The following is a 25,468-nucleotide window of genomic DNA, read 5'->3' as shown; positions in this document are numbered from 1 at the left end:
CTGTTCAATGCTTACGAATAATTAATGTTGTTTGACTTACCATCTTCTGTCCATATTCTTGCAAAACCATCATATGAGCCTGTAGCCAATAGTGTTCCATCACTCTGTTGGGATAGATATAAATGGCAAAGGTCAATACCAGATGAAATCTGTTTCAACCAAGCCTTTTTCTTCTCTTCTCTTTTCTTTCCCTTTGCTTTGCTTTTCTTTTCTCATTGTGATTTATGAGAAATCTGAGTCCACATACTGAGACAGACTATACCATGATTTAAATGAAAGGTTATTACTGCAGACAGCAAAGAGGAAATAAAACCCTCTAACATACTATTAAATACTGGGCTACACCATCAGATAAAATTCATTTAATCAAAAAGATTAGAAAAAGAAAACAAGATATAACAAATCCTATGGGATTCTCCCAGATAACAAACAGATACTACTTCTTAGATATAAAGAGCCTATAAAACATCAACAGATCATCTAAATCCTGACTAAATCCCAGTGCAGTGAAATTCAGGCACCTCTACCTGAAGGAAGGACCTAAACATCTAAGCCATCTACACTCACGGTTAACACCTTGAATGTCATCTGCCACCAAAAAGTTGCTTCCTACTTGTCTGAACACAGATGCTCAGAGGCACAGTACGATGATGGACAGCCTGAGAAAAGATAGATTCATGGGTCCCAATCAGAAGAAAAAAAGCCCAGGAACTGTAATTGTAATGTTGACTTAGAGGGAGTCTAGATGACTAGTTTAGATGGTTAAATCTAAGGGAAATGAATCATCACCTTGGTGCCAAAGGACATGATCTAAACACGGCCCCTAGAAATAACTCTTTTTATTATAAAACACAAAAACCAGAGAACCAATTTAATATCATCAGTGTGAAAATTTCACAGTGAAATAGTATTAATAATGTGGTTCTAAATATACAATAAAGGCAGATGGAATTTCTATCATAATGAATAGAAAATACGAAAAAGCATAAAATAATCCTTTAAAACATATGTCTACTCCAACCCTCCCAAAACAGTGAGTCAGAGCAGTTGTAGATTTAATTCAAATATACAATGATGTAGGGGGATAAATCTCAAAACCTAAGCCAACTTCACTGCGATAGACACTTATCTGGACCACTGATGAGAACAAAACTGGTAAGAACATAAAGAGAAAAGGGAAGGAAAGCTCAGGGACTAGATGTACAGTTTATCGAAATTTGTTGGTGGTAATTCACATTCTCTGGAAAACTCAAAGTTAGTTGGAAGCACTTCAAGTGTTTAAATTAGGAAAATTTCCTTACATTAAGTACTGGTACAATGCAAATGAAGTATCAGTGACCAGTGAAGTTTGGAAAGGGAAGGAACTGCTACATGAAATACAAGAGGATGCCTGCTGTGTTTTAGACAACTTTCATAACTGTTCTGCACCTTTACTCTTTCAATTACTCTTTTCCTACTCCTCAGTTTAGTTTCTCCCTACTATTTTTCTTCACTGTGATATCCACAGGAAACATGTAATGAATATTTATCGGGTTTTATCTTTATTTGCTTTTTTAACCTAGCTCTGCTTTTTGTACTTCTTTCATTGTGTCAAATATAAAATACACAGGGGAAGCTGCTTTGTGCAGTAACCTTATCTTTCACTTCCATGAATTACCTAGCTCACCTGAAGGACAATAATGCAGTAAAGATTAATCAAATCTTGGTGTCTGGCCAGCAGCTGAGACTGTATGTAACTGATGAGAATCCTTTCTGGTACTTAATTTTTAATCTGCTTTCCTACAAAAACAACACTGATGTGATCAGTCTGTCCATACTAATATCAGCAAAACAGACAGAATGCAAGTGATCTCAAAATTAATTAAGGTTCCTGCAAGGTCTTTTAAGTTCTTTTTACAGTGCTTGGTGGCACAAAGGAGACATGAAGCAGCCTTAAAGCTGCCCAAAGACACTAACCAGACACTGGGGATTGTCAACAATCCCTGTCCTTTCTGCTCACTTCAGTCTTCTCTGTGCAGGACAACATTATCTGAGATAGAAGGTTTTGCAGGATTAAAGTAAAAAAAGGGATCAGACAAGACAGTTCCACCCAGAAGGTGGGTAGGTAAAGAGAGAAAGACTACACATGCTCCTACCAACGTAAAGACAATGATGCGAACATGTTTTGCTATGCACATCATAATCCAAATGAGAGAGGGTCTTGATAGTCCAACCTCAGAAAAAGCTTTGCTGGTGCTTGTATCTCCTTACAGGCCAAAATAAAGTAACTATGAGATACAAGTACATTATTAATCAGGCTTCATTACTACATAGATTGCTTGTTCAATCTTCATTCTTAAAGTTAGCTAAGTTTATTTTTATCCATGTTCCCAAAATAGAGTTATAAATACATCATTATTAAGCTTGGAGATGGCAACAGCCCTGGAAAATTATAGCATGTAGGGGAAAGTTCAGCCTATTATGAATATTTGAAACAAGAGGTCAGTAGGTTAGGACAGAGCTTCTGGCCACCTCAGATATAAAAGATACGGAGCAGCAGCTGTAATTGCCTCTGAATTAAATTTAGACAGTTAAAAACCATGCACAGGCTTAGAAGTTAGCTTACATTCCAGTCCAATGAAGTCACGTCCTTATTGCTGGGGACATCATGTCCTCCTTCTCTTATGCAGTGCCTCAAAACTAGTTGAGTGGAGCCGCTGTTGCTGTTCTCATTGAGATTCCATATTCTGGCTGTTGAGTCTCCGGATCTATAAAAGCAATTGTGCAGAGGTGAAAAGTCCTTTGGTGCCAATCCAGCAAACAATGCAAAAACCTCTATTTCTGTTTTCATTGAGAGAACGTCACAGCCTTTAAAATGTGATTTTTCTTTCCAATTCTGCCCTTCCAGCACTCCCTATACTTTTAAAAAAATGTCCTGTTACTTTTGTCTGTCCCCATCTTTCTTATAGGTCACTTTTAAGCACTGAAAGGCCGCAAAAAGGTCTCCCTGGCGCCTTCTCTTCTCCAGGCTGAACAACCCCATCTCTATGGGGAAGAGAAGAAGAGAGAGGCTGAGAGCCTGTCCTCACAGCAGAGCTGGTCCAACCCTCTGATCATTTTTGTGGCCTCCTCTGGCCCCTTTCCAACAGGTCCGTGTCTTTCCTGTGCTGAGGGCTCCAGAGCTGGACACAGGACTCCAGGTGGGGTCTCACTAGATCAGAGCAGAGGGGCAGAATCACCTCCCTCAACCTGCTGGCCACGCTCCTTTTGATGCAGCCCAAGATACAACTGGCCTTCTGGGCTGCAGGAGCACACTGTGCACATAACCTCTGCTGCTTGTGAAACAGCCTCTCAGCTTTAAATCAACCCACAGAACCTAAAGATCAGGAAAACAGAAAGGTACTATAAATTCATTTTGTCTTGTTTACAGTGTCCTTTGCTGTCTGTAGCTTTGGCTGCTTAGCTCACATTGTCCAAAAAGGTGGCAAAAAGACCTGCTGACATAATATTTTTTCTTGGTGACAGACAGCCATCAAGACAGAGACCACATCAAGATTTTAATCTATTTTATCGACCGAATATTTTCTAGGGAGAAGTTTTTATTGCAGACTGAAACCCTGAGTTTGTCTAGAGTAAGTTTTGAGGAGGAAGTGTAGAGTTTATCATAATCTGGTTGTAAATAATAGATTTATTTTCACTTTGTATAAATCTTTCTTCCAATGAAAAATGCCTCTGAGATCAGAAATCAATTTGCAATGGGGTGGAAGATATTATGCCTTCTAGTTTACTGGGATTTGTCTCATGCTCCCCCCTCCACCCCTGCTTTTTTTAAAGCAATCAATAACAACAACAACCAAAACAATCAAACTACCCTGGATTGCTTGTTTTGCTCAGAGGGTAACTTTCATTTACATGCAGTAAGCAGAATCCTGGAAGAGAATTAGGTTCTCTCTTATATTTCAAGAATTCATGCAGTCAAGATGAAACGTCATTGTTGATGTACCTGATATGTTAGCTTTTCCTTTTTTTAAAAAGTAATGACTAAAATTTCCTTTCCTATACACTAACAAGAAGAAAAAGTCTTTATTCAAAGACTAAAGATCTGAGATCCATTTTTGCTTTGACAAGTCATGTTTTACTGAAAAGGAAATCCATCACAAGAGCAAATTAATTTTTCTTCTGATCTACCAATAAAAGATTTTAATTATTTACACTGAAAGTACTGGTCAAATTTTAAACACTTCACACATCTTCGAGTGCAAATATTGACCAATCATGTATCAAACTTAATTGATCTTTGCGTATTATTTTACCAATATTTTAGACATTTTTTACATGAACAATAGCTCAACCATAAAAGCAAAAACCTCTCTGCCTGTATTGGTGGCTGAGCTCTGCTGGGTCATGACACACCTGGGGAACGTGCCATCATCTCTCTCAACCCTTTGGGTCAAGCTGAGATGTGACAGCTCGCCAGGGCTTTCCAGCCTAACCACAAGCTATGGCTGTACAGCCATTCTTTATTTTTTTGCACAAATCTTTCACTTCAGTGATTAAGAAATAGATTTAATTAGGATAATTTTTGCCACCATACAGAGCTGTGACTCTAATATAATTCCTTATTCCTTCAGAGGTCTGGAAAACTGAATAACAATTTTGCACATTTGGCTAGAAAACTAATGAAGTCCATAATGAGGCTCAGAAGTTAAGGAACATTTTTAGTTGTGATAATTTACAATAATGAGAACATAAGTCTTTCACAGGCTTGGGTTACTGGTTAACATGCTAAGTAGGAAATTCCTTCAGTGCTGGCTTCTCTACTATACAGGATTCTGGGCTAGTCCTGCCCTTGTTGTAATAATCCAGTTTGTTACTGGACCCTGTGAATAAAATAGTCAGCCACTTGGCTATCAAACACAATATCCTATTTGCTAGTTCTAAAAGGGTTATGTTTTGTTTTTCAACAGTTTTATTTAGTCGGTTTTCTGGCGATGCTTGGGCAATCTTACTTTCCAGTATTTTAATTTTGTTTTTCCATTTTCTTCTTCCTAAGGCTACATAAGCTATTATGTGTCCCTGCAGAGAGGCTTTATAAATCTACCAGTGTGTGGCAGGGCTATTTGTGTGTCTCCCCTTTTGTTGCTGGGGAAAAAAAAAGTATTCTCTGCTCTGGAAACTATTCTGATTTCTGTTGAATGATTCAGTGAACCCTGTCTTATTAGAGGACCATAGTTCAAGCACAATTCAGAAAGATATTTAATCTCCTTAGCCCACAGAAGCATTTCGATCTGCATGATAAAGCAGCTCATTCCAACATGCACGTCATGGACACTTGCGTAATAGGTATACTGTTCTGCACTATGGTAGAGTACTGCCAAGTTTGAGGAAGGCTAGTTCTGAAATGATTTTATTTCATGCTCTCCAGTCCTGGTATATTAATGAATCAAGGTAGGCAAACGCTTGCAGAATTTATTTGTGACATATAACATTCTCACTTTGTAACCGTCAGCAGGTTAAAACAGCTGCAGTTGGGTAAAGAAGTTCACAAGATGGTTGTTGACCCTTGGTATTTCTAACCTTCAGCTGCAAGTCTTATAATCACTGTTATTTTGATATGCAATATTACTAATTTGTGTTTAACACTTCTGGCTCAAACAAGTTAGATTGGTCATGATTTTATTTTAAAAGAGATTGTTAAAAGCATAAAGGGAATGAAACTCCTCATAATTTACACACCTAACTTGTCCTTCATAAAGCAGGTCTCTTAAAGTGAGTGCTTCTGCTTCCCAGCAAGTCAGCAGTGGGAAATGCCTCAGGGGTACCCAGAGGGAGATGTCTGTCTGTCCAACTGATTCTACAACATTGCTACCTGCAACATGTTATTCAAGTAGACCTCACCTAATAGCTGACCACATTGCACTAATGCAGGGCTGTTAAACTCGTCACCAGGGGCCACATCAGCCTCGTGGTGCCTCCAAAGGGGCAAGAGTAGTTTCAGGACTGTATAAATGTAGGAGTAGTTACATTACAGTAGTGACAATGAGTCTGATACCCCTGTGTTAATGGATTTGATGCAATTGGGAAACTGGCCCAAATGAAGTGACCTGCTAATGAATAAGCACTTACAGTTGGCAGAATTGACACCTGGCACTGACTAGGGGGTTGGGTTTGTGAAATCAAGTCCCTCAACCTGGTAATTCAAAAGAATTATTCAGAGAGGTAATTCATGATGGATCTTAAACCACTGATGTGAGGAATACAGTAACTCAAAGCATTATACAAAATCCAGAGATGATGACAGGAGATGGCCTAGAAGTATTCTTTCTCACTTCTGAGAGATGCAGCCATAATGGACAGATCTTGGAAAACAGCTTTTACAGCAGATTATTTTGCTGGCTAGGCAGCGCAAAAGTGCACAGTGCCAAACTTACCCTGTGTGAAAGAGGATGGTAGAGATCAGCAAAGATGAGCAAAGAAACCTACTGTTGGGTTTTGGGAATAAAGCCAGGTCCCTTTGCTTCACAGCTATGAGAATTCCTTGAAGGGCACGGCTGGATGTAACAGAGCAGAGCACGCTCTTGGAAACGGCCCTTGAACGTGCATCCTAAATCGACATGGTAAAGCTTTTGGAGTTCAAGGCCCTGGTAACCTTGACATTCACAGTCCAGCCACTTCCGTACTGGGAAATTCAAGCATGTCCAGGAACAGTCTGGGTCACTGGACCATGATCACCTACGCTAGCAAACTGACAGGTTATTCCTCTGGCCTGTTTTAATTAACACTCTTGCTCGGGGCCCTGATGTTCTCTCTGAGTAACTCCTGGGCATGGTTTGGTGGTTATAATAGTCCAGAGACAATTCCCAGTGTACAGATTGTTTGGCAGCCAGGACAGTTTGCTAGCACAGCCACCGGCCCTTCTGTGCCAGCTGGCCTCAGTGCTCAGGAATACTCCCAGGCATGGTTAGTTTACTAATGTGGACATAGCTGTAGTGGGTTTCTGCACTACCCAGGGAATACAACCATCTGTAAGATTTTACATGCACCATAAAATTACAACTTAGATATTGAAATATATCTCATGGAAGAAATAGGTCTTTGAAGAGGAGAGCAATCAGTTTTTAGGAGCAAAATTGAAATTATGGCCCAGAATGGCCAAATCTTGCAATTTAGCCAAGCATATATATATATATATTTTTTTTTTACCTGTGCAAAACACTATACAATTATTCATTCTTCAGTGTTGATTTCCTTCATAAAGCCAATCTTCTTACAAGGATGTATGTATGCACTTTACTGCACTATTATAATGCTTCTGATCATAGTAACATCTAAGCATTCTTCTCATAAGCATCGGGTGACAGTCATGGCTTTGAAAGCCTTCACTGGTATCTCTAGACTCCACCATCCTCCACTTCAAGAGTTATGGGTGTGGTGGAGGAGGAAGAAGAGCTGCAGAATAAATGTTTTTGGCTATTTCATCATATTTTGGCTATGTCTCCACTGCCTTTTTTAATCTTTCTTTCTTTTTTTTTTTTTTTTTTTTTAAATAGCCCTTTGCATAGTCCAGAAAGTATATATGCTCGTGCTATCCTTCACACTCTAGAAAGTCACAGCAATTGACTAGATGGGATATCCAATACCAAAATCCCTTTCTATCAGTGGGATACACACTAAAACTGGAAACCAATCCTCTAGTTTTGGGTAATTCATTCTGCAAACAAATCCCCTCATACAGCTTGCTTCAGATTAGGTCATAAACCTGCATCATTCTTTTAGTCCTTTGAAGATTACATCAGGTTGCTGTCTAAACTGCCGCTGTTAGAAAAAATATTGCTTGTATAACAAGGCTTGAAGAAAATACTTTTCCATGAATTGAAATTTAATTGTGAAAGGCACTTTATAAAGAGAACAAATGTGTTATTTCCTTTATTTAATAGTCAGGTTTTTATATGTATTTTTTAAGAAGGCAACAGATGGGTACAATCAGGCAGATGGGAAAAGAGATGAGAGAGACTGGGCAGCAAAATATGGCTATTATAGAATCTAACAATTCGTTCTTTACAGATCAGACTAACTGTAGTTTTGTTTTTTGAAGCATTACTTTGTAAAGGACAAACTGCAGCATTCTGTACATCTCAGGGAGTTTCTCCCCCTCATTTAATTGGTGCCATAATATACAGTTTACCTGGAGATGGTAGCTCGCACTATTATTGTACCAGACACCTCATATGCTTCTTTGTGCAGAAGCACAATCAGACACTCAACTCTCTTCCCTGGGTTTCATTTTCTTCTGTGCCTTCTATGCCATTTCAGTCATGCAAGCTTTGTCAGGCACGCACTGCTGCGTGATGTGAAGGCTAACTTCATCACATGCTTTGTTTCTTGTGAGCAAGCTAAAATCTGATCAAGATGCATGTGGTTCTACATTATTTGCATTTTCATTGCATTGCCCTTAGTCTGCATCAGACACAGCACCTGGCTGTACTTTCTAACCATGCACGTATCTACCTGGTTCCAAAATCAGTAGCAAAGCTTATTAAGAAAGACTTATTACACTGAAGGGTAAAGTTTAATTGAAGGGGTATTGAGATGGTACTCCTCTATCTCAGACATCTGACTAATTATCATTGCCCAGGTTTACGTGAAGCTGTGTAAGACATCACTGTCTCAGGATCCATCTACTGGTGCTTAGCACCCCGCAGTGAAGTTAAAGCACCTACGGTTTCCTCCATCACTGCAGTACATGCTCTGGTTTATTAAACGGTCCAGAGTTTCAACTACACGCACTATGGCTGTGAACACCAGGGAGGCGCTGGCAGAGACGAGTCAGGTACCAGGATGTGGTTACCAGGGCTGAAGCCAACAGATGAGGTCGCAGCACCTGCACTTGGGAGTCTTCACTCCCTACATCATGAGTTGAGAGATGTAGGTACCTGCAGAGGGACAGAGGACTTGAGTAGATGCCTAATTTCAGCTGAGCAGATATTCTCCAGAATAAAGCAGCACCTTCATCTTAGGCACCAGCGGTTGTCCCTAAAGAATAATTCGGTATGGCATCCTTTCTCCCCATCGGTTTTCCTTCAGATAATAATACGGGTGTGCTAACTGATCACCTGCAGACTGTTCTGCGTAGAATTCAAATAAATACCATAATGGATAAGTTCACTATTAAAAAGTATATTGTTTAGAATGACAGGGCTAAAGGAGATTCATTGTACAGTCCTTTCATTTGAATTATCCTAAATATGAGAGCTATTGATCTCAAGACAGCCCATGAAATTCTAATGAAGTTTGTCCCCGCTATGGTAAAGCTCTTCCAGGTTTTCTGAAACCTTTTCAAGATTTTCAGCTTTAATAAGAAACAACCATGAAAACAATATAATGAGGTTAACTAAATTCTTCTTAGTTTTTGAGGTTTTCTTCACTGTTAGGCTATGATTTAATACCTATGGTTAGTCAAAGCATTTAGGCATACATTGAAAAGTTAGAGGGGTAGTACAGAAGCATGTTCATTCAGGATCATTTCATGCTGATTTACAAATCATTACGCAGGCAGTAACACTGCTTGTACATCATAGATTCTTTGCCTTCCCCTGATTAATTTATTCTTCCTCTAAAACTTCCTCTCAGATTTGAGCCAGCATGATTAATGAATCTAGTATACTACAGTTCTACCACATTTGTCAATCTCAATTTTTATTTATTTAGACATTAAATAAATCTCTTTTTACAGCTCACTCAACTGTATGCTGAAGACAATCTGTGTGAAATAACTGTTTTATACTTGCCTATTTTAACTGGAGACTGACCTTACTGATCAGGACTTCCCTTCTTAATAATAATCATTTGCTAGGGATAAGTAATACTGCCAAGCAATATTGCCCGAGACACTAGAAAACTTGAGTGGGTAAAGGAATACTGTCAGCAGAAAACAGAGCAAACACACGGCACAGGAGTGTGGCTGCTATTACTGCTCTTGTCTGTATCATGGCAGCACCCAGGGATCCTACCACAAAGGAGAAGACCCACTGAGCCTATGGAAAAAAAGAGCTGAAACCCAAAGATTTTAAACCAAAACCCCTATATACAGCTTTTGCAAATTCTACCACTATATCCATTTTAAATTAATAAACGAAGATACTTAGTGCTACAGATGCTAGAAGTACTGCCAGGCCTGGACATTCCAGAAATGAAGAATATTCATCAAGAGTATGTTTTCTAAAAATCCAGTTTGTTGTATAAAATTATTATTTGGAAACTTCTGTCTTCACTCTCTTAGAGATCTTGTGCTGTTTATCTAATCTGGTATTTATTTTCCCTATCTGTTCTTTCCCATTTGCACCCTAATTCCTTGTTTTCATGTATTAAGTCAACAAAGATAAGAAAATTATTCTGATGATCTTGCAAAAAGTTGGAAATAAAATAAGGACTCTCCTTTTCTGTGTAAGAAATGTGTTCTACTGCTAAGCAACTCAGTGCTGAAGACACATTTATCTCCTCTAACTTATATAACTTTTCCTCCATGTTCCCAGTTAGACTTCAGAAATTCAGCCTTCATTTTAAAGTTTAAGCATGAAGACAGATTCCAACAGCGTCTCTATATAGCTCCAGGGGTATGTTTACATTAGCATTTTTGCTTGGATCAAAAGCGCTTTTTGTAAGTCAGCCTCCTGACTGTCCCACTTACCACGCTTTGTTTGTCCTTGCTGAGCAGTCCTAGAGAACACAAGCTGGCTCCTTTTCAATGACAACAAACTAAATCAAGCCCTGGTGACCAGTGCATCAGACAAAACTAAGTCCAGCCTGAAGTGTCCTCTCCAATACAAACACTAGTGACATAAGGTCCTCTCTCAATAGTTCTGCCTTACAGATCTGCTCCCATTTGTGCTTCACCATGCCAATGCAGACGTAGCCAAAGAGAACTCTATTTTAGAGTCTCTGTACTTAAACCCAAAAGCTGAAAGCCAAAGACTTTCTGAGACCTCAATGTGAACCATTAACTAAGAGAAGTACGAGTAGACTACACGAACTTCAAACAGTTGGAGAATTATCCATAGTTATTTAAAAAACCTTTAAATATATATATATCTGTGTATTCAGGGCCATAGAGTGCACATCTTAAATGTGCAAATGCTTCATATCCTGCGTCAGCTTATAATTATTTAACTCCTACACAGGTACAGAAAGTACTGCTGAAAAAAAACAGTTGTGGGCTCAAAAAACAGTAAAGCGAATACTCATTCATTTTTACTATATACCCGCAGGTTCTTGCATCTCTAAATACACTGTAATTGCAGCAGCTGGTTTTAGTCATGGTCTTACCCAGATGCTAGCAGGTCACTGACAGGGTTCCAGGCACAGATGAACACCTCTGATTCATGGCCCCGAAGGACTGTTGCTTTGTTAGGAGGAATTTCAACATCCCCGTCGATTTCCATTGGCTTTGAATGATTATCTGTAAGGAGATATACCAGAGTAAGTAGTTTGCAAGATGCTGTTAGGTCTGCTTTAAAAACAGCTGGCTAGCCACAGCCTAAAGCTTACAGCAACATATATGCTATAAATAATATTCTGTGTTGTGTCACTGACCATATTACTCTATTTTCTCCCCTATGCTAGTTCAAAATGCAGAGCTTTCCAAAACATTCTGTGTAAACCCATGCAGCGTTTTTTAAAAAAATAGTATTTATTTCAGTAGAGTTGGCATAATTAAAAATGACTTAAAGATCTATTAAAATGGGAGATTGCCATATCTGAGAAAAGTTTTATGATGTTCTTGTGAAAACGTAACATATAGCACAGTAATTTTCTTAAACACTGTCCTGTAAGCAGTATGTGGGTTACTCATAGATGAAGAATATACTGAGTAAAGGCCTCATTCCCTGAGCATGGCAGGGAAATACTGAAGGGTCACCTTCTTTATGGTATCATGCTACATCTAAAGGTACCATAGATACACTTAACCTGTACACTGTAATTCTGGGATTCTTTAGACTGCAGTCTAAGTAACCTTGTTTTTACAAAGCTCCTTTATTTCCTTAAGGGAAAAAAAAAAAAAAAGTGAATTTGAAATGATGAATTTCTCTTAGTGGCCACAATTCATTCCAATTTGCAACACGAACGTTTTCACTCCAGATTTTCATTGCTTCTGTATAAATCCTCCTCATTCAGCTCAAACTACGCTTCCTGGCAGCAGCACAAGATGATTACCCTCTGCGACCAAGGCCAGGTAAGGCACTGAACCAGCAGCCAGATGTCACCTGGAGCAGTGTGGCCCATTTTGCAGAAGGCACAGGTGTGAGGGGAGGGCTGGCAGCCTCCTCCTACCTCACCAACGACTTGGACGGCCAATCTGCTCCGACTGATCAAAATCCAAGTTCTCATTCTGGGTTAAGTCTTTTAGTTAGTCACTCTTTCACCACACATGGAGATCCACAGGTTCGCAGGTGGAATAATTATGCTTCCTTATTGCCACATGTTTATGGCATTTAAAACCAGCCATCTGTCCCAATACTTGAGCTCTGCTGAGCTACTGCCCATCGACCGGCAGAACAGACTGGGATGCTGCACAACTGACATTGGAAGGGAGATCTCCAGATTTCCATCCCATCCAGGCTTCCAAATACCCTGTTTTACTCTGCCTAATTCATACCAAGTCACACAAGTAGTATTTCTCACTGCGTATTTGGTCAGGCATCACATTGACTAGTCAGTCCCATAACTACATCACAGATGAAATGTAATTTGCAGGTAATTTACATGCAATTCAATGAGCTGCAAAGCACTGAGTAGCAAAATTAGGAAACAACTAACTAGTTTCACAGTTCACATTTCTAATTAAAAATACCTATATTTTTAACTACATTTATTACCTACAGACTTGTTGCATAAAACTAAACATATGCCTGTTTGTAAAATCTACACCTATGCTGAGTCCCTACATTAAGCATTGCCCTTGATAACTCCCTATGTATATAACTACTAAAATTAATTCTGTTAGGATATAGTAGTACTTGATATTTAGCCTGACACTAGCAGCTGGGAACTTTGATATGATAGTCTGAGAAATTAGGGCAACGAAGAGTGAAGCACTATTAAAATCCACCAGAAGACACAAATATAGAGCTCGCAATCCTTTATTTCTCAGCACGGCACAGAATCGCCAGGTTTAAAGCGTATTTTCATAAGAAAACCAGCAGCATGGTAATGGCTACATATTCATCTGTGGCCTGCTCACAGCGTGAGCTGGAAGCTGGGGGTAAATCAGAAAGTAAGATCTGTCAAGTGTTTTATTTCACAAATTTAAACGAGATGCTGCTCTTACCACACACAATCCCACTGTTACCTGCCTGGCTCTAAAGGCAGAGCTGTTTTTCACTCTGAAGTAAAACCAAATGACAGCTTGGAAGCAGCGTTACTCCAAGGTCCCTGAGTCATGAGGTGCTGCCAGAGCAAGGCCATCTGATGCTTAGAACTATATTTCCATTGTATATGGCCCGATGGAGGAACCTGGATACAGACTTTGAATGTTACTAACTGCTGTGAAAAACCCCACAAAGAGTAATGCTGTGAGAAGGCACCTTGACCAGCTGATACCTGCATTAGTATATGCAAGACTGACTGGCCTCTGGGAGCAATGAATTATCTGTGGGATTACTTTTTATTGTCTTCCAGTAATCATTTTGACCCTACAACTTTGATGGTTCAGAAGAAAAGGGACAGAAAGACGAGAAGTCTTTCAGAAATCATGCGCAAATGTTCACATTATATGTGTTTTCTTCCTGTTTTTATCATAGCCAGGAACATTCGTATTTAGAGTGTTACTGTTAAACGCAAAACTTAAAATGGCCCATTGAACAAACAGGACAGTTCATGCTTTTGTGAGACCGCTTCAGGCTCTTCTCAGATTCAGACAGACACTACCAATATAAAACAGATAAAATTACGATAACAACAAAAAACTGCAGCACGAGCTTCTGTGAGCCCTGATCTCATCTGAAAATGCACCTTTCCTATGGATGCAGCTACAATGTGTGCATGGGGAATGAGGATAAGTAGGTAAGATGCAGTAACACTCAAGAATAGGCTTAGTTTTTTTTTAAAAAAGTATCTTCAGAGCAGAAAGCTCTCATTTGAGACCTCATCTGCACGAAGAACGCCTTTGAGGGGGTCTCTGAAAGAGAGGACAGTTCTACTAAGGCAAACAGACCCTCATGAGTGAAAAACTTAAGGCTGAAGGTCACATAGTGGAGGGCTCTGACCAAATGTTAACACAAACCACTTTCTACAGGTCAGAAGATCTTTGGTTAAGTCTATGCTATATTATGATTTTTTTCCTCACACATATTAAAAATCCGAAATAACTGGAAATTAAAAGTCATATTCCCCCAAACTATTATGACTAAGTCTTTTAAAAAAATATAATTCTAATGTACCCATGAGTAATATTAACTCTCTCTCTATTTCCTCCAAATTAAAAAAGATATATTTTTAAGATCTTACCAGTGCTTGCCCTGTCTTTTCTCAGGAAATGTGTTTTTCTACTTAAATCTTTGACAGGCCTTTCAATGAAGTTGTTCTTTACAGCTGTAGGGCTGTAATAAAGGAACTGGGCTCAGCCTTTTTTCCAGAGCTTTATTTTTCTTAAACCCAAGCCAATCCTTGCAAATATAATGAAACAAATGACACTAAAAATATTTGAGTTGGAAGACAATCCAAAGGTTGGCTCCATTTCGACATGCGAATTTTAAATTTTTTTTTACTAATTTTTAAAGTGACTCAAAGCTGAAATCACTACTCAGGAAGCAGCATGAGAAGGTAGCAATTTTATTTATTTATTATTTGAATCTGCCCTAAGCTGTTGTTATTGTTAGATTTTTTCCTGTCTCTCTCTTTCTTAAATCAAATCACCCTATCGTATTATATTAATTATAACATACACAAAAACATGTCATATTATATTAAATATATTAATGCTTTTTTTGGAAGACTTATGGTCTCATGGAGAACCCATGTCAGAATAAATGCAAACTAGGTAACTTCCCAAAGGCATCTCTCTTATTCACTCCCCACATCTGCTTTTTCATGACAGGCTGATACACAAGTGACTCCCAGGTTTTGATTAAGGACTAGCACACTAGTCAACACTATCCCTATACACCAGTTCTGTGGAATCCAACAACAGTGAAAATGAAGGTTTGGGAAGCTTCTCACACCTTTCGTACCAGCAGTCTTGTCGACCCAGTAGGTATCCCAGCTTTCACCTTACCCTTCTTATGTTCTATCCTAAACTTTTGTCTTATCTATCCCAAACCTTTTGTCCTTAGCTAAGCCATGTTATGTCCTATCCTAAACTTTTGTCTGATCCTACCCTAAAACTTTGGTCCTAATCTAAGCTTTTGCTGGATCTTTCATCTGAGTCTCTCCTAGACTAAAGAGACTCTCTGAACACAGTGACAAGGTAAGGCGGAATACTTAGTTTAGCCCGCATAAGCAATGAAAGGGCATGACCCTTTTGTTATCTCATTCACGTAACTGTATTTTTCTAACTTTATCACGAGAGAAGGAAATACAATTGTAAGAGTGTTAAGCAGACTTGTGCACTAAATTAGGAGCTAGACCTGTTATTTCTCATGGTTTCTGATAATTACAGTTCTCCTGGAGTTCATGTAAGCAGGTCTGTTCAAGGGTGAGAATGCCAGTCCTGCAGTTCTCTGTGCATCTCCCACGTACAATCCTCATCTGCAGTCGTGCCCCGCCACCTTGCTGAGAGCCTCCAAATGCCTCAGGCACAAAGGTTATCGTCCTTTGAAGGCAAGGGAGTCACACACATCAGAGAGTTGGCTGTCCCTGGATTTCTCAGCAGCTTCTCTCCAAAGTCTCTTTCTCCTGAAGCTGCAGACCTCACCTCTCCACTCAGGATGCCCAACTGGCACACCTGCAGCTGCCAACAACACGTGCCAGCTGGCCAGGACTTTCTGTTTTCCCACTGCCATTGCTCGGTTAACCTGTCTGCCTGGTAGGCTGCTTAGCCACTGGAATGCTTCGAAATTTGCTGTCTGGTGGAGTAACTCACTTGTTGACACAGCGTCATGTTCTTGCATCCTGCTCCAGACAGAGCTATTAGATGACATTCAGTCGTACAGGGCTTCTCCTCAACACTCCAAGACAGGTCTGCAACTGTTCGTGAAAATCCTTCTAATAAAAAATGCTGCAAGAACTACTACTTTTTTAATAATAAAATGATAGATCTGAGAAATCAAGGCTTAGAGTGTGGTCACATATCTGACCCGATCTGCAAGGCTTTCCTTTTATTAATACAATATATGTGTTTCTTCAGCTCAGAAGGAAATAAGTCTGAGAAGCTCTGTATTAGTGATGAACCGATAATCAGTTTTCTGCCTTAAGAATTTGTTCTTTTTGGTCTCGAGACAGGAAGACATTACTGTTGAAGGAAAGTGTTGACAAACAAAATGTCAGTATTTGATATATTTAAAAGTCCTTTCATTTGTCTTTGCACCCCTTCACATATGAAATGAGATAATTTTTTTAAAAAAAGGGTCAGTTGGAAGTAAAACATAAGCAATCCATAGTCTAAAAACAGATTAATATTTACAAACTTAAAAAAAAATTTTTATAATTGCCTTCTCAAATGAAAAATGTAATTTAAATAACTGTCATTTTATGGGGGGAAACTATCCTGTCTAACTAGAATTCTCTGCAGAAAAACCTGGTTTGAACGCATTTTTCCAACTGACCCACAGAGGAATGCATTCAGATTTGCAGAACAAATAAAATCAGACTATAGTTCTGATCTGTTACTTGTCTAAGCCAAGGAGCTGTTGGGGCTTCCTACAAAACCTGCCATGCACGTTCCTCTAGAATTTCCTCAGAAGGCAATGAGGCAGGGGTGTCAAACCCATTTTCACCAGGGGTCACATCAGCCTCACAGTTGCCTTCAAAGAGCCAACTGTAATTTTAGGACTATTTATACAGTCCTAAAATTACATTTATACAGTCCTGTTTTAAAAGGTCTATATAAACTAAATCAAATAGATTTATGTCTTGCATTTTGGAATGCTAGATTTGGTTTTAATTAACAAAAGCAAATATTTGTAATAATCTACTAGATGTAAAATTGGTTTTGAGGGTAACAAGGAAGTAAAAGGATTTCAGAATAGAATCAGAAATGGTGTGTGGCTTCTTTCCACTCCACGACAACTCAATAGCACTAGTTTCACCAGTTTCAGTAACACTAGTGGAAACTAAATATTTTCCACTCAATAACTGCAATTACATATTAACTAAAAAGGGATAAAACATCCAGGTGCTCATAAGTAGCCTTTAGCTTTTTTGGTATTTCTCTCCTCTCTGACCTTCCCCATCCTCCAGATGGTTGAACACAACTTCTAATCAGAAATGTCATGAAAATTACAGCACACTACTCCTCCACACTTCACTCGAGCAACTTGAAATATTCCTCTCAGCCCGAGCAGAAGCGGGAAACACCGGCATCACGTAATAATGAAATATACAGCTGGTAAAATTATAAATACCTCAGAGAAAATCAAACAGAACAAAGTTATTTTATAAACTGTGCTGTGCTCTCTTCTGCAAGGCCCATTTGTTCTGTGCACAGAGAAATCCCAAAAGGTGTCTTCTCTATTTGCAACTTTATTGCAATGACAATTCTGTAATGCAGGGACATAAAACTCATTTAAACATTGCTCTCCTGCTCCTGCAGCGCAAGGTGTGTCACACATGCTGCACAGGTGACCGGCGCTGGCAGGAGCCTGGGGACCAGGAGCTCAGGAAACAAAGTGCCAAGCTGGATAAACCAAGGAGGCGCACTGGATCCGGCCAGCGGGCCAGGTGTTTGACACCTGTGCATTAAGGTCTTATTTCAGAAGTTCACCAGTGCCCTAATACACCTTGCACAGAGAAACCAGAACCATTAATCATATCTGCCCCACAGTGCTGGTAAGATCCAGTTACACAAGCAGTTATGTCCACTTCTTGTTTTATATACCTGACTTCAGGTGTCTCGGATACAAGTGCAATCTCCTGCCATCACCAATAACCAAAGGTGAATTCAGAGCTCTGGAGAAGTGGCTGTTCCCACAGACTAAAGAAATCTCAGGAAGGTAGGACCTTCACTGTACTGTATGACCAAGCATGTGTTCTTAAGTAAAAAGGTGAGGAACTCTTTGCTCTGTACCTTCAGGACAGGTTGGCTGCATCCACGCTGTCAGCTGGGAGTTGCCCTTGGCACACACGACTCTATTCTGTGCATGGCCATGCTGTTCAAGAACAGGTGGATATCTGATACAGTCCAAACTGCGCCAATGGCCATGCCAGTAAAGCTATGAATGATCCTGTGCTTGGCCATGCTGTACAAGATTGGATAGCTGCTGTAGTCCAAACCATGTCAAGGACCATGCCAAGGCTATGGATGATCACAGGGTAGTTAGCACTCAAGGCTATGCTCTGGCCATGCTTCATTTAAACAGAAATGGCTTGTAGGTCCCAGACTCTCAACTCGTCTCCCTGCTAGCCTGCCCCAAATCATCAACTGTGGCTACAGCTTTTCCCACTTTTATCAAATATCCGAAAGCACCCATAAGGCTGGTAATATTAATGACATCTAGTCAGCCTGCTCCAAGGAGAGAGCATACAGCTCCACTTCTTGATACTGTCTTCAACTTGCAATTCTGAAGATATCTGAAGCTTTTGGATTCAGAGAGGACACCAGTGAAACACAGCACTGTGATGTGAAACATGATTTTTACTCAGTAGCCTTTCTAGAAACGCCTCACCCTCCTGAAGTGATTCCCCTGAGTTCTACCGCCTTGCAGACACCAACTAAGTACGAGAATATTATTGCAACTCAAACTGCCCGACAGTGGCAAAGCAGCTGCCAAAGGGTCGGCTTACTTATTGCATGTGCCCCATTCTCCTCTCCGTTCACAGTGGCTTCTCCGTTCTTTGGTGTGTTCTGCTGGGAAACAGCAGTCGTCGTTGCTCCCGCTGTCGCTGCCGTTGCTGCCGCTGCTGCCGCCGCGCTGGCTTGTTGCTGAGCTAGTTTCTCTCTGAACGCTTGCTGCCGGGTCTGGACGACATCAGGCATCACCGCGTCTATCAGAGACAGTGACTCTATCGGCCTGCCGTCAAACACTGTACCATCCTGCCAGGAAAAGGAGCAGAAGAGAAATTTTCAGTTTAGGGTCTTTACCATTGAGGTCGGCAAAGAGGTAATAATATAAAGAAGCAAGACTAGTTTGTCTGGAGATACTGCACTTTGACTTAATCAACAGTGCCACATTACTACAGACCTTCTCTTTCTCTCAGGCCTGTGGTGGTGGTACTCATGTTCCACTCCGAAATCTGTACAGGGAATAAGTAATTTATTGGAATTTTATAGAAAATTCAGGCATATAAACTCTTTACAGATGCAAAAAAAATATGCTTTGGAAAAGAAATGTCTGATTAACGACAGAAAAGTTTTTCTCTGGTTTGTATTTGGACAAAAAAAGAGTCATGGCTAAAGCCATAACAAAGGCAAATAGCCTTTGGTTGAATTGTTTGTCTTCCTGCACTTGCACTGACATAGGAATGGAAGCCGCTGATGAATACTGAACCTCAGCCAAAACAAGATGTATGCACAAATTCAGTGATTTCTTACACAGCATTCATCAGCCCAGCACCACCAGTTGTAGCTGATTGTACAAGACAGCTTTACCATTATTTTTCCTTTACTCTGCTCGTTTTATTCTTAATAGTTATGGCTTTTATTTTGATTTCTGTAAATTAGGCTTCATGTTTAACAACCAGTTGACTTAACCTTTAAGGGCTGTTTTTTAAGATGTAATATAGACTCAGGTCAACAACTGCTACATCTAATTAGCTTTCCTTCACTTTCACTTTCCTATTACCTTAAATATAGGAAAAAGGTTTTAGGAGCCGCCATAAAGAGCTATTTTACTGATCTTCTGCAAATTCCCTTTAATTCTTTGAAATAATCAAGACCCAGTGAAAAATTTTGTTTGAGGAACAGTAGCTAAGATTAGGCTATGGATAGATGAAGTGGCTGGGAAACAATATAATTTTCAATAGACAATAATAACTAATACAGAAAAATAGCCGTCTGGCTGACCAGTAGGCTTCTGTTGGACTATTCATTGAATTACTGCTTACAGTTACAATATTAAGATAATACACATTTGTTTCTTCATGAGAAAGAAAAGGGAGGAAAAAGTTATTAGAGAAGAAAAATATAAGCTCTCTTTCTCCTCAACATTTCTTATGTAAATGTCTCTACAAACATTTATTTGAATCCTGGCTCAAGTCCTTGCTGCGCAATGAAAAAAACATTTGCCAGAGGATTTTGGCATCTTATGTTTTTAACTTTAAAACTGCTCGCTGGACTCCTTCCATGACTGGCCCTTCACAGATCACAAACAACACTTCAATTTTATACACATTAGTTTATGGACTCACTGATTACTTGCCGCTCTTAAGGAATATGATGACAGCAACACAAATCTTAATGGTGACAACACACATATTTTTGGATCATTCTCTGAACTGAGGCCAATTCTGAAGCTGGATGTGGAGGAGCAGACCCTTATAGTTGTCATACGACCTGAGCTGATGGGTGCTGCTCATGGCTGAAAGTTTCTAACTGTGTAGCTCCAATTTCAGGCACAGGGAAAAACGTTAAGTAGCAGCGAATTGGGACAGACTCCTAACACTGGTTTGTTATCACAACTGCATCAAAGAGCAGCCTGGCATGAGTGGCAAAAGTCCTTGCCACATTTAAAAAATAATGTGCACAAACCCTAAACGTGGTATTGGGTCATAAAAAGAAAACCACACAGAACATTAGTGATAAAAACAAATCAGTTTCCAATATTACACATGGCAAACAACACAACCTTTTCTCTATTTTATATTCCTTTGTTCTCACCCATGATGTTTCACACGTTACATTCAGCTTAAGAGGAAAAAGCAATAGCTTTTTATGTATTAATATTTATCACAGATCTTTGTCAATTATGAATATCTATGGTAAATATTTTGTAATGTTGTACTTCTTTATCTGCCATGCTTCACTCCCTCTCAAAGCATCATGCCTTTAAGGTTGGCAGGGCAAAAATGCTGGCATGTCCTCTTTCTTTCCCCTGGCAGGTCAAGGACAACAGAGGCACATTGTGGCTGCTCATCCAGCCCCCACAGGCAGTGCCCCAGCCAGGGTCAGAATTTACACACAACCACTTCGCTATGCACATGAGAGGATGGATGCCTGGTCTTACGTGATCTGAGCCAAAGTCACTGAAATCAGAGAGAATGTCTCTAGTGACCTCTGTGGACGTTTGCTCATGGCTTGCAAGCAGGTGGGCCCGCTAGCAGGTGTCAGGGAGTGAAGATTTAACCTACACTGCAGGCTTTTCCTGCCAAATTCTGCTGTGACCTTGAAAACACAAGGCTGTAAACACAGAGACATGCCTGCTGCAAGAATCTGTGCACCCCAGATCTGTTGACTGGGGTAGTGGAAACACCATAAACCAAATCAATTTAAGTAGTGCAAAGGAGACCTCAATGCCATAGCTGAAAATTGAAATACAGTTCTATCTCAGAGCTTTTCAGATCTCTGCTGGGGCTGGGGCAAAGTATGAGGAACAAAATGAAATCAGATCAAGAGAAAGTTGATGGCTTGAGTCTCTGGGCCATTGGGAAGTGTTGTTTGGCAAGCCCCGGTGTGCCAGTCAGAGGTGGCAGTGGTGGTGGCAGTGCTGGTGGAGGTGATGGGGGTACTTACTTCGTTGATGCTGATTTCAGCCTCCACATACTGGAGCCCCTTCTGGAGGATGGAGATGAGTGCGGCAGGTGGCACTAGCGTTCCGTTGATGTTGGACTGGCTGATGTGGCTCTCGATACCGAAGGTGAAGGCCGAGTGGGAGAAACCTGAGAGCAGGAAAAGGAAGCCATGACACGAAATCTCAATGCACCAGAGCCAGATACACCTTCGCTTCACGGTCTAAAAATAATCTCGCTCAGAGATCTGAGAGACGCTGCCGCGTAAGCAGAAGGACGTGGGCTGCACAGAGCCGGGGAGGTTAACCAGAGCCATCCTGACCACCCTGCCGCCGCCCATCCCCCTGCCCTGTACGTATAGGGGAAGCCTTATAGGAATGGAAATGCACGCAGCAAAAAATAACCAGAGAACTGCACTAACTGAAAACAAAACCACGCACACACGCACAAAATTAGGAATAGCCACTGGGGCAAGTCCAGCTAAAAAGAAGTGCCTCAAATCTGCATTTCCCCTTGCTGCATTTTAGTCTGGGTGTTTTCTAAAGATAAATACTTAAATCCCTATCAGCGTGCAAGTTGTATAAAATCAAGGCATAGATGCAGCTGACACAGGAGAGCCATTCCCTCGTACCAGGGAAGAGATTTGAAACCTTCTGCTTATTTATTGTTAAGTACAGTATGACATGCAGAGCACTGCCATTAAAACATGAAAAAACCTAAAGGGCCGCTCCTGTAAACCTGTTTTCTGAAGGTGAAGACTAATAGCAAAAATAATTAACCGGGATCTGCCAAGGAGCAGATGACAAGCCAGTGTGGTGGACTGTCCTTTAGTCAGAAGATTTTCTCTTCCCCGTTTCATTTCTGTCATTGTCTGAGAAAAAGGGGGTAATGAAGGTGATGGCACTGAAAATTAGAGAGTTTTGGTGGAGAAATTTTCAAGAGTGGTGCCTTAAACGCTGGCTGAAGCTGCTCAGAACTGTTGCTGGGCCCGAAGGCGAGCGCCATGGAGCGAAATGAACGTAGCAGGGGCAGATGCGGGAGGGGGATGGGGGAACAGGATGTAGATATAACTGTAGGAACCCATTTATCACCACACTGTCTCCAGAGCATTAATCTAACATTAAAAGCCTTGGGGAAACCACCCATGCACTGTCTCAAACAGGAAGAGCCCTCGCAGCCTCCACCGACCAGACAAGAGAAGAAAAAAATAAAGGAAAAAAGAAAAAAGAAAGCGGCTCTCAGATGAAAATACTTCCGTTAAATATAGCTGTGCCTCTTCCCCCTGTCAACAGTAGTTTCATTTATAGTTTTGTCCGTTAAGGGATTTCCCCCGTATCACTGCAATGTCCAATTGTGTGTGGGCTGGAGGATGGGATTTTGGGCTCGCTCCACAGCAATGCTTTCTCTCTCTCTCACTCAAATTGTTTTTGGGATCCTTTTTTTTTGCAGCTAGCTCAATTATGATTGTAGATAGATAGCAAAAACAAGCCCGAGAAACAGAATGCCTCCCACATTTGAAACTATTTCTCTGTGCTTCTCTCCCCCTACACATTTTATTTTACCACTGTTTTTCTCCTGTTCCTGGTAACAGCCTCTGTCCTCTCCTTTCACAACACTACCTTCCCTTCATGGCACTCCCAGAGTTTTTGGGGATGCTTTTGGTACTTTTTCAAAAGTGTCAGGTCCACCTATGAGAAGAATTATGTAGTATTACATGGCAGAGAAGTAAAGCACAGGAAAAAACACTTGAAAAACTGCAGTATCATTTATCCAATCCCTGGTCCAATTCTTATCCTGTATTGCTCTTTATGTCCTGGTCTAGTTTATGAGCTGCTGGACCTCCTGCTGCATCCAAAATAAGCTGTAAGATCTGCAGGGCAGTGTTTTTCCCTTGTTATTAGTTTTTTAGGACACCTAAGAACACCATTGGGTACCACAAGGATGAAGAAATCAAGCATCGAGCACACGCAGCCTGTGTCTGAGAGTTCTAGGGATTGATCACCAAACACTGAAATCTCTGTGTATATATAAATACATGGCATACAACTAACCAGAATTAGAGAACCAGGTCCCACTTAATTTATATTATGTGTATTTAAATTAATCAACACCACCACCACCACCTTATGGAAAAGGAATAGACTTTAAAATGCGTGCTGGATAAATCACCACATCTACTGAAGAATGGAGAAGAATGAGATAATTAAGCTGTTGTCTCAAAGCACTGAAGTTGACTTCTAAAAAAGCCAGCAGCTAGCCTGTCAGCTGGCAGCTCAGGAAACTGTTAACATGGTCTCCGATTCAGTCAAAAGTTGGATGGCATAAAACCAGCAACTGACACTGACAGAAAATGTAAAAAAGCAGAAAATAATTACTATGGATCTACAGAAGGCTTAATTTTAACTATGATTCTGTACCTCTCATTATTGCACTTGGCATCTTGCAGACTCTTTAGTTGGCTGCTGGCATATGTCAAGTCCCTTCTTTGCCAGCAGACAGATGACAGTGGCACACAGGGAACCTCTGTCCAGTATTGAGTTGTCACATCCCCAAAGAGCAACACACCTCACTGCATGTGAGAGAAGGAACTTCTCAGCACAAAGCCCTGTTGTGTTACTGCAAGGGATCTTGTTATTTTACTGTTTCTCTTGATGCTAACAAATTATTGCCAAAGCACCTCTAAGATGAGGAAACACAACACCCCTGGCTACAGTGTCACTGAAGAGCAATCTCACTTGCACGTCTCCAGCAGCTGTGACAAACTTTCCTAAAATCTTATGCTAAGATCCAAATACTGAAAATCGGTGGAGCAAAACTGCTTAAGAGGGTGCTGCTGGACACCATGCTCCCCACGCCTCTTGGAAAAATCCTCCCAAACAATTGTACTTAAAAGAAAAACAAACACAACAGAAACAAGCCCACCAACCCATAGTTGATTACCTCCTGTCTTCTCATACTACTGTAGCATTTCTACAAGGCTCCCATGAAAGTAGACTGGTTTTAAAAGTAAGACACACAGTTAACAAAATCCTGAATGAAGCCGCACTCATGTCAGGTTTCTGATAACACTGATGCTTTGTTTTTGTAGTTACCAGATGTCATCAGGCCTCTCTAGGGCTCTGCATGTGAGTACACTGAATTATATAGCAGCGTTGCAGCTCTATAGTTCAGCCTTACAAAAAGGTGATTTCTATTAAGCAAAGGCAAGTTTGTTTGTTTGTGTTACAAATGTTAACTTTCCCTACTTCTAAGTTCATAAAACCACATGTCACTGCGCAGGGGAAGCTGCAGAAAGGATGCAGCAGGGTTGACATGGAATTATATCAGACCCAACCTAAAAGTGCTGTAGTAGCAGTGAAATGAATGAAAGTTGCAAATCTATGTCTGCATGTGTTATTTCTCATAAATTCTGTCATTTCAGTGACTGTAAGAATCACTCTATAAAACAGAGATTTCTATGCAAATAGCACCAATAAACTAAATTTAATGTAGTAAGCCCTTCAAGGACGCATGCAATGAGACTGAGCTTTTAAGAAGACATGAACACAAAGGGCAGAAGAGGAGAGAGCATGGCCACACGCTGAACTGGTTTTGTACCACTGAACTGGACAGTAACTGGTGCCATGACATGACCAGTGCCTTAAATGGCACCTTTCAGCAGGTTTGAGAGAATGCC

General features: G+C 40.4%; 1 protein-coding gene across 8 annotated transcripts in view; it reads right to left on the bottom strand.

Annotated features, from left to right (window-relative positions):
* Positions 1–25,468, bottom strand: part of TBL1X (transducin beta like 1 X-linked) — a 205,885-nt gene that overhangs the window by 17,648 nt on the left and 162,769 nt on the right. For all 8 annotated transcript variants that reach the window (XM_080353892.1, XM_080353897.1, XM_080353891.1 and 5 more), the window contains 5 exons: positions 21,797–21,942; positions 18,913–19,162; positions 11,302–11,434; positions 2,606–2,747; positions 41–104 (listed from right to left, as the gene is read on the bottom strand). In XM_080353892.1, coding sequence (XP_080210018.1) covers positions 41–104; positions 2,606–2,747; positions 11,302–11,434; positions 18,913–19,162; positions 21,797–21,942 — 735 coding nt within the window. The remainder of the gene's footprint in view (positions 1–40; positions 105–2,605; positions 2,748–11,301; positions 11,435–18,912; positions 19,163–21,796; positions 21,943–25,468) is intronic.

The sequence above is a fragment of the Nesoenas mayeri genome (assembly GCF_963082525.1).
Source record: "Nesoenas mayeri genome assembly, chromosome: 1".
Lineage (NCBI taxonomy): Eukaryota > Metazoa > Chordata > Aves > Columbiformes > Columbidae > Nesoenas > Nesoenas mayeri.
This window is presented reverse-complemented; position numbering and strand designations above follow the sequence as displayed.